Source organism: Camelus bactrianus, chromosome 12 (assembly GCF_048773025.1).
Source record: "Camelus bactrianus isolate YW-2024 breed Bactrian camel chromosome 12, ASM4877302v1, whole genome shotgun sequence".
Classification (NCBI taxonomy): domain Eukaryota; kingdom Metazoa; phylum Chordata; class Mammalia; order Artiodactyla; family Camelidae; genus Camelus; species Camelus bactrianus.
Window position 1 is genome coordinate 56224342 of NC_133550.1, and position 10397 is coordinate 56234738.

At 45.9% G+C, this 10397-nt stretch overlaps 1 protein-coding gene across 4 annotated transcripts in view; it reads right to left on the minus strand.

Moving 5' to 3' along the window:
* LGR5 (leucine rich repeat containing G protein-coupled receptor 5) overlaps positions 1-1807 on the minus strand; it is a 112144-nt gene extending 110337 nt beyond the window's left edge. The window contains exon 1 of one of the 4 annotated variants that reach the window (XM_074375398.1): positions 1296-1807. In XM_074375398.1, the coding sequence (XP_074231499.1) occupies positions 1296-1507 (212 nt within the window). In that variant the 5' untranslated portion in view covers positions 1508-1807. The remainder of the gene's footprint in view (positions 1-1295) is intronic. The other 3 variants (XM_074375397.1, XM_074375399.1, XM_010958881.3) reach the window with 3 other exon arrangements.
* Positions 1808-10397: the final 8590 nt, after the last annotated feature.

The window sequence follows — 10397 nt, forward strand, 5'->3', positions numbered from 1 at the left end:
ATCCCTCTCTTTCAACGCAAAATCAAAGCAAGTAAAAAAGAATCTTTTTTTCTTCCTCACTCCGTCTCTAGAAAAAGAATCACTATCTAGTGCAAAGCGTTGTGCAAGCCTCTTCATGTTTCTTGCCTCCAGAAAACAACTAAACAGAGGAAAGACAGTTCACAAACATCCCAACTCTCTCCTGCCAAGGTACATCAGAGAAGCCGAAACTGGGATTGCGTGGGTTTGGGGTGGGCTCACCGCGGTGCCTCACATGAAAACCTCAACGGGTGACCTTGTGCCCCCTTTCCCGAGTAGCCCCGACCCTGGTCTCTCTGCCCGAAGGGGGCGAGCCCCAGATTCTCCATAGTGGGAGGGAGAGTTGTCGCCTTCGTCCCCAAGAATCGAGTTCCCTCTGGGCCACCTCATCCACCCAACCACCTGTTACCCTCCGGGCCTGGATTTTCCAGAGACAAAATTATGAAAAGAGCCGCTGCCTCGTCTCCGCGGTTGGGGCTTTGTGGGGAGGACCCCTGAGGGATGACAGAGAGCTTCAGGTCTCCACTTGGGTGTTGGCGTCGCTGTTTACCCGCCCCGCCGCCTTCAGCCCACTTCCCTTTTCCTCCCCGGGAGGAGGAGATGGTTAAAGATTACACCGTGGCTGCGGGCACTTCAAAGGGCGGCTCGGGCAGCCAAAGGTAAAGATAACGTTCTGGCAGCTCTAATCGGGGTTTGTGGTTGCCACACTTAAATCACTTCATTAAAAAAAAATAAAAGAGAAAGAAGCAAATAATAGCAAAAGTCTACATCACGCGACCGTGCAAGGGATGCAGAGTAAGGTCTTTTGGGGCTGGACAAGTCGGAATTCTCCTTTGGGGAAACTTTTCACAGCCCATCTCTTCGTGGAACGCGACAGGACAGGACGCGGAGGGGAGGCTGGGGCAGGGACCAACTGGGCAGGCCGCCCTTGGGTTCCAGGCTCAGCGACCCAAATGCCTGCGTTGGAGGCAACTGCGTGCACTCGGAGGAATTCGCGCTGCGACCTGCCTAGAGCTGGACCGCGAAGCTGCGGCGCGCCAGCGCTTTCCCGGGGTTGCCCTTGAAGTCGAGTCTCTGCGGGCCCAGAAAGTGCGGGCCCGTGCTCCCCTGAGACACGTGCGTTTCCCAGGGGCCCAAACACGCCTGGCCAAGCCGCCCTTTGCAAACTCTCCCGCCCCCTCCGGAGCAAGCGGGAGCCGAGGAGCCCCCACCTGGGGCCAGCCTCCCTCCCTCCCTCCCTCGGCCCCCTTCCCAGAGAGGAGCGGGGGCGCACTTACAGGTAGGAGGTGAAGACGCTGAGGTTGGAGGGCAGCTCCGAAAGCCCCAGGTCCGAACAGTCCACCCTGAGCAGCATCCTGCCGTCCGGCTCGCACTGACAGTGAGCGGGGCAGCCCCGCAGCAGCGCACCCTGCCTGGGCGAGCCGCCCCCGGCCGCCAGCTGCAGCAGGACGGGCAAGGACAGGAGCACGCCGACCGAGGCGGTGTCCATGGTGCCCGGGCAGGGGGCGGCGAGCGGGGCGCGGTGGGAGGGCAGCGTCGCGCTTGCGGAGGACGCGGGCGCGCCAGGCGCGGCTCGGCGGGCTTCTGCGGCTCCGCGGGCGCCGGCAGCGCGGGGCGCCGCGCTCCTGCCCGGCGGGGGCTCCGAGGAGAAGCGCCGCGGGGCCGCGCCGCGCCCCTGCCGCCACGCGGGCCTCGGGAGCGGCCCTGGCTGCAGCCGCCGCGGGGGCCGTGAGCGCTGCTGCAGCCGGCGGCCTGCTCGGTGTGGAGCAGCATCTCCGCTCGCACGCTCGTTTTTTAAAGCGCTCCAGCCCGAATTGCGCGCCCAGTGACGTCAGCGCAGCCCGGCGTCCCAGGCACCCGCCGCCCGGCCCCGCTTTCCCTCCTCCGACCCCCTCCCTCCCTCCCTCCCGACTCCGCGGCTGAGGCGGCGCGAGGTGCCGGCGAGTTCTGAGCGCTCGGGCTTGGCCGCCGGGGCGCGGGTTCGGGCGCTCAGCGCCGCGTGAGGGGCCGGGGACGCCCACCCGCACCGCCTCCCGCGTCCTGGCGAGCCAGGTCCGAGAGCCGAAAGGGACCTGCTTCGGACGGACACAGGCGGACGCGCAGGGGCCGAAGGCTGCGGCACGCGCCCTCGGAGCCCGCTTCAAATAATGGAGGGAACACATGGAGTGCTTAAAAAAAAAAAAAAAAAAAAAAACAAAAAACAAAACCCAGTCCAGGAAAACAGTTACACCGACAGGGTAAGGAGGCAGGCGTCCCCTGGCGAAGGATGGGTGGCCTTTTTGATCCTTACCTCACGCCGTCCTGTCTGGCCCGCTTTTGCCCTAAAATCGAAACGCTGGGCTAACTGCTAAATACGTGCAGCTGGTGAGCAAGCGATCCAGTGCTGTCGAACTCGTGGGGTAAGAAGGCCAAGTGGCTTTTTTTTTTGTTTTTCCCCCAAGTGATTTAGGATCCTCTAGGAAGCCAGCTTTAGTAAAACAATGCCGGACAGACAGACAGATGGACGTTTGCTTTTGTTCGGCGGCCTTTTCAGCCGAAGCAGTCCCGGGCTCTGTGAGGAGGTGCAGTCCCACCCAGGTGAGAGGCGCTGGGCTCCGGGAACCCAGTGCAAGGTGCGTGTCCTCACGCTCGGCCAGAGTGGCCCACAGCGAACCTGCAGGAGAAAGGACGAAAGGGAGTTAGGAGGCTGTCTCCGAGAGAAGGCCTCAGCGAGAAGCAAGTCAAAGTTTGCAGACCTGACTGGCTAAAAGAGGTTCCGGCCCCAGCCTGCCACTTCAGCTCGCAAAAATGGGCAGTTTTCACTCTGGGGCACAATGCCTCCTTGCTTCATGAAGGTGGGGAACCCTTTAGCTTAAGGCCTCTCTTAGTCTTTCTCCACTAAGCCCATCCTGCTGAGTTTCCCATACAATCTTCTGAATTTTACAATTGGAAAGATTTTTTTTTTCTTTGTGGTTATTTACTCTCCTTCGTTTAGGAAGTGATTCCCCAAACCTGGCTGACCACCTGTGAAACATTTAAAAATATAGATTCCTGGACCTAAATCGGTATTCTGAACATGCTCTTTTCTAGGGTGAATCCCATCACTGGCAAGCTTGTAACGCTCAGGTTTAGGTGGAAGGAGAGTGTGGCTAAGCTTTCTATCCTCCATCCTCTTCATTTTGCAAATAAAGGAACGGTGGCCCAGAGATTTCGGAACATTAGACAGTGGCTGCTGAAAACTGTGAGTTAACCCTGGTTTCTGAATATCAGTGCTGAATTCTGGTCTGCCCCTTCACTTGTCACTTTGCACATCACATCCACGACGGTCCGTTTGCTTATTCTAACACGATTCTTGATTCTCCCAGCCATTCCTTCCATGTTTATAGAATGCCTTAGTAATTACCTATTTTCCTTCCCCCCTTTTTAACCTATCCTCAGATTGCTTATTTTGTAGGGGCAATTCGACTTACTCTTTATGTAAAATCTCCCATAACCATAATCTACATTAATCACCAAGCAACAAATCTTTGTAGAAGAGCTACAGTCATGATGCAACATGGAATTTACCTGTCCTCACGGAGCATGCAGTCTACCAGACTGCACAGGAATCCCAGGAGTCTCACTGTATCTTATACATACCGCACAATTGAGCCCTCAGGTTTCTTGAATACTATTTGTTTTGTTTTGTTTTGTTTTCCTAACTTTATGGTGATGGCTTTGAAGACAGGGACTCGGCCACTAGTTTTTACCTGTAGGACTCACACTATGGACTAATGATAGCGAGACCTTAACCAATATTTATTGACTGACTGATTTACCAACCCAGGCATCCAAATCTGGTGGTGTCCACCATCTTACTAAAGACTCTCAGCAACAGTTTTTTTATGACATCAGGGTTCCAAAAAGAGCGTAGCACTTTGGTTGTGGAATGAATCGGGCAAAACTGGATTTGAATCTAGGTTCTGACAGTTTTAAGTGTTTGATCAGAGGGACAGGATGAGCCTAAGGCTGCGTAAAGGAGGATTAGGAATCACCTAGGTAGTTCTAGGTGTGAAAATGTCTGGCACTTGGCCTAGAGCAGAGTAGATTTTCAGCCTATGTTCGTGCTTTTCCTCTTCCGTTCAGGAATTGAAGCTTGTTAGTAAATTCATGTAAAGCAGAGGGATTTCGGATTCAATTACAAGGGGAAGACAGCTATGCTGGATGAAACCAGGTGTAATGAACATCTGTTACCCTTTTTTGTTTTTGTTTTTGTATGCCCAATGCCTCTCTTTCCTTTTGGTAAGAGGACTCCACACTTTTCCTTTGGGAGACTACCTCCTAAACCTTAGGGGACTCTGGCAGGGCTGTGGATCATGTGACCGCACCTCCCTGTCCCTGGGGTAGGTAAGACACAAGCAGAGCAGTCTGCATCCATTTGGGGGATTGTCGTGGACTCTGGGGTAAGAAGCTCTTCTTCTCTGGCTTCACGAGTTCTAAGGACAAGGAAACCTGGAGCTCAGAGGGGCTGTCATTCTGCCTTGTGGAGGAAGCTCACCAGGAACTGAACATCCGCATTAGCAAGGAGAGAAGCAAAAATCCTAAGGTCCTCTTTTAAACATCTGGATCTAAAAGCTATTTCTATTCCATCACCTCCCAGTTGGGTGAGGTAATCAATTTTGTTTTGTCTTGTTGCTTTGAGGTAATGAGCAAGGACTTAGCTGCGATCACTTACACTCAAGGATGCTCAGGAAAAACTTGAAAGCCCAGGAGACATGAATATTTGAATGTGACCTGACGAAATTCAAGGTCTTAGAGACCTTAAAACACAGAAAATCATATGGGTTGAAAATAAGAATGGTTCTGCTAATAGCGATTTATTGCCTGAATGTGCGTATGTTAATCAATTTACCTAAGCTAATAAAGATGAAAATACAGCAAACCAGATTCCTTGTGCACTTAGAAAAAAGTTCTATTAAGGCCACTGACCAGTGGTCTCTGTTTTGTGGCAAATACCATTTAATTTATAGGATCAGGTTATCAAATTGCTTGATGAGGACCATAAGCATTGACTCAGCCCTTTACACAGCCACATGCTCTCACTCAGTCCTCGTGACAACTTTATGACGTTTGTATTATTTTTACCCCCCAATTTAAAGATAGGAAATTCAAGTAGTTTTCCTAATGGTGACCAGCAAGTCAGTGAGGGAACCAAAATTCTAACCTGAGTCTTCTGACTCTAAGTTCTGTACCGTTTTCCAAATCTCTTGGGAATTCTAGCCACATAGAGATTTAAACTGGATAGGACCTTGGGTTTACTATCATTTTATTGAGAAAGAAATTCACATATTTTAGTCAGGGAAAAAGTGTGGTCTTTTTGGACTGCAGTGAAACCAGTAGAACCAGAATGTTTGTTTTTTTTTTTCATGTGAACAGTAGGGACAAGTATATATTCAACCCCATTCCCCCTTAAATATATATATTTCTGGTTTCTCTTGACCACTAGTTACTCACAAGAATATATACTGGTGAGATGTCAGGAGAAAAACCGCTCTACTCTTATGTGTGATAGTAAGGTTAGTAGGCTCCGAGGAGACTCATTTGGTATTTTCTCTGGGTGAGATGTTCTTATAATTTACGATTTTGGAACGCATCTCACTGTGAATGAGCTGGTGTGTAATGGGAATATTTCATGCCAGGCTGGAAATCCCTTTTTACTTCTTAGACTCTTAGGTTGCAAGTTTCGAAAATCATTGCTGGTAAAGTACAGTCTGGTATGTGTTCCTGGGCTTGCTAAACGGATGCTTTCCTAATTCTTTAATCTTTGATAGAAGTCCACAACTAAAAACATTCAAGTACACCACATGAATTACTAATAAGCTTAGTTGAAGCATGCCAGGATAATTTTAGTTAACAGGTAAGTCAATATTTCTTTTACAAGTATAGTGAAATAGTGTTTACACAACTGGTGGGCTATTATGGACTTATTTAACTTGTTTGAAAGAGTATAGAGCCCATTATTTGCCCGGCTCATTTTGCATTCACGATATAATCAGGCGTACGCTGAATTTCTTAACTTCCTTTCACCAACAAAGTCTAATTAATTGAGAAGGGAGGAGGATTTAAGAATAAAGACCCATTTTCTTGCAGAATTATTTGTTTAGCAAGAAAGCATTCGTTCAGCTAATTCATTACTTTGAAATAGCCTCTTATATAATATCATTCGGCTCTGTCTTTGATATGACGCAGCATAAAGGAAACCTTTAAATATATCCATATGTTCACAGCGTGCTAAAAGAAAGGACAGTGGTCCATGACGTTACCAATTCTTTTTAGTTCGTTTTTGTAAATTGAAGTACAGTCAGTTACAATGTGCCAATTTCTGGTGCACAGCACAATGTCCCAGTCATGCATATACATACATATATCCGTTTTTGTATTCTTTTTCATTAAAGGGTTTACAAGATATTGAACATATTTCCCTGTGCTATACAGAAGAAACTTTCAAAAATCTATTTTTATATATAGTGGCTAACATTTGTAAATCTCAAACTCCCAAATTTATCCCTTCCCACCCCCTTTCCCCCAGTAACCATAAGATTGTTTACTATGTCTGTGAGTCTGTTTCTGTTTTGTGGATGAGTTCATAGTGTCCTTTCCCCCCCTTTTTCTAGATTCTGCATATGAGTGATATCATGTGGTATTTTTCTTTCTCTTTCTGGCTTACTTCACTTAGAATGACGATCTCTAGTTCCATCCATGTTGCTGCAAATGGCATTATTTTATTATTTTTTATGGCTGAGTAGTATTCCATTGTATAAATATACCACAACTTTTTTATCCAGTCATCTGTCGATGGACGTTTAGATTGCTTCCATGTCTTGGCTATTGTGTATAGTGCTGCTGTGAACATTGGGGTGCATGTATCTTTTCAAATTAGAATTCCCTCCAGCTATATGCCCAGAAGTGGGATTGCTGAATCATATGATAAGTCTTCTTTTTCATTCATTTTGATCCCCTTGTTTGATTTCATGGATGGAGATGAACACGGTTCTACGGGTATGCAGCCTGCCTCTTGGGAACATGGGTCCAATCAAACTCACATTTGAGTAAACCAGGGATGGGTTTTCTTTTCAAACTAAGAATAAGATTAAGGAGAAAAAAAAAAAAAAAGACACTTAAAATTAAATGATCTTTCAGTTTATTCACATACTTTTTAAGTTCTGTCAAATAGCGCCTTAGTATCCAGGCAAACTCTTCCATATGCCCAATGTGATGGATCCTTTTCTGGTCTCCTTAGAATTATACTTCTAGGATTTTTAGTCATCTGTGATATCCACCTGCTCATATTTAAATGTCAGGGCTCAGACAGAACAGGCACCTTGCTCTGAAATGACGAGGTGTAACAGGTTCCCACTGGCAGAGATGGTAGAGATCCACAATCCCTCAACTGCAATTCTGAAATCCTAAGAGCTCCAAAAAAGGAAGGGTTTTTTGAAACAGATTTGGTGGTACAACCTGAACCAAATGGATGTGAATCTGTTTAAAGTCTTTCTCTCGTCTCACGTTAATATTCACTCAGTTTGCTGCAGAAATGTTGATGTATTTGATTGCAGGGTGCTCCCTCAGGCTCCACTGGGGTTTTATATAATATATGGGATATCATTCTCAAAATAGTCTATTTTGAAAATCCTCCCTAATCCTGCACTTGCAGCATCTGTGACCCTGACGTTTTGGGCAAAGGGATTATGAACCTGCAAACATCAGCAAACTTTGGAATATTCGTCTCATAAATACTTTTCAGAAGCAAAAGAAAGACAGAAAAAAGGAGTGTTAGAACTTGGATGAGGGAAGGGTGGGAAGTACCATTTCCATCAAGAGCACAGCCGAGATAGAGAGGAAGTGGTCAGCTCAGGTGAGTGAGGCCATCACTGGACATGTTCTCCTTTGCAGAGTACAGAGCAGAACTTCGGTCTCCTCCTCTGGGCACATCTTTATAGAACAGTTAGTAGAAACCATTCTGTCTGTTAGGAGTGAGCTCTCTCTCAAACACTAGAGAGTAAATAACAATTGGTAAACATACTTCAGGAAAGAAAAACCAGAGGTGTTGCAGAAATACTAAAAGTAAGGAGGAGGAATTGTACAGTTTACTTAGAAGATCAAACTTATGGATTTTATTCCATGGACATGCAGGATTATAAGGAAATTAAACAAATACAGAGCACGCTATTTCCCTAAATGCTTTATTTTCATAAGTCTGGTGTGTTTTAATTGAGTATGCATAGTAGCATTTCATTGCAATTACAATCTCATAAAACAAGGCAAAATATATTGCACAAACATTATGGCTCAAGTCAATGAGTCATAATAAAACCCTGTCCAGATTGCTGCAATTAAAATTTACAGAAACCTTTTGTTGAGTGTTGTTAGGTTTGTGAATTAATAAAATGAGCCTGTTTGTTTTAATTTTTCTTTAACAAGGACTAACATTTTGATTTGAAGTTTCATCCATTTTTCTTCTTTTGCATAGATTTTTAGATTGTGCTTGGCAGAGAGGAATCTCATTGCAGCTTTAAATATATATATGTGTGTGCGTGTGTATATATATTCTATTTATTTATTTATTTTATAATTTTTTATTTTTTTGCAGATGGGAGGTAATTAGGTTTATTTATTTATTTACTTTTCAGTGGAGGTACTGGGGATTGAACCCAGGACCTTGTGTATGTTAAGCATGAGCTCTACCATTTGAGCTATGCCCTCCCCCCCCTAAAAATACCTATATTCTAAATACATTTTCTAAGAGGCTATCTCTGTCATTTCCTTATACCATCCTTCACTCTCCTTTTCACATTCTCTTTTTCCCATTCCCATTTTCTCCCCAACCTCCCATCAGGATTGCTGCGAGCAGCTGGAATGGCTTGAGGGTCACTGGCGTGGTCACTGATGAGAAGGGCAGCGCGGCGTTGTAGCATAGTACAGGTGTTGGGTTCTCATGGACCAGGGTTCAAGTCTCTGTTCTGTCATTTACCAGTTGTGGGACTGGGAGCAACTTCATCTCTGAGGCCCAGTTTCTTCATCAGCAAGGTGAGGATAATTGTACCAAGTGTGTAGAGCTGTTAGCAGACTGAGAGCTCATGTGTTATGGGGGCCTGGCCAGCAGTAAGCACTTAATATATGGTAGCAGTAAGGGACTTTGCATTCTTTTCCTAAGCACTTTTTTTTTTTCCTTGAGAAAGTCTATTCAATCCTACAGAGAGAGGAGGCCTGAAATAAGCAAGTAGCTCTTTTATTTTTTTCTTTCGCTAATGATACGGTATTTTGAACATGTACTGTGGTTTCCCACGAAAGTAGAACGTCTCCCAAAATCTTGAGATCACCTTGGCTGAGAATCTTTGCTAGTGAAACGATGTGAGTTACATTCAGCAGGCCTTGGTTTCCAGTTTTAGTAAAACCATAGTTCCCAGTTTTAATAAAACCTTAGTTCCCAGTTTTAACTAGAATGCATTTATCCAAAGACATTCATTGCACATTCAGTAGATGCCAAGCACTGGGATGTGGGGATAAATACATATGGTGCCTGCTTTCAAGTAATTCAGCATTGAGCTGAGAAGACATACGTGGAAACTAGAAGACTAAAATGCAGTGTAATAAAATGCTGTTAGGGTAAGAAGGAGGGAAGAACTAACTCTGCCTCAGAGGAAGGCTTCATAGAAAAGGTCATACTGGGAGCAAGTTCTTGAAGGCTCAGCAGAAGTTTAAGTGAAAAGGGTGGAAGGACGACCCTGGGATTTGGATGGAGACAAAATGTAATTTTTAGACAGCGATGAGCATGATTCTAGCTTAGGGTGAACATGTGTGAGGCTGGAGGCACACTAAGGCAGAGGGGTTGTGAGAAGTGTGTGATATGCCATCTTATTAAGCTTGGGCTTGATCCTGGTACGACAGGGGGCCAGGGCATCTTTAAGCAGGGGAATGACGTCGCATTTAATCTTTGGGAAAAGAGAACCTTAGTGTCAGCACAGAGCACTGCTGCAGAAGTCAGAGATCACGGTGGGAGAAGGAGTCAGAAGTTATCACTGATTAGAGTATATGGCATATTTGGGCAAGAGGTGAGAAACACTGCAATCAGTATGTAGCAGTAGACATGGTGAGGTGGTAGGTGATAGATTCCTGAGATATTTCAGAGGCGGAATTGGAAGAGCTTGGTGACTGTGGTACCTACAGGGGTCAGAGCAGTTGTAATGTTTCCATTGCCTTTAGCCTGGGAGACTGGGCACATGATGATTATTTACTGTATAATGTTGTTACAATTTTTGAGTCCATGTTTGTGTCAGCTGCTGTGCTAAGAGACTTAAACACATCTCTTGAAAATTTTATTCCTCTCAACAACCTGTAAAGTAAATAAAATTATCCTCTTT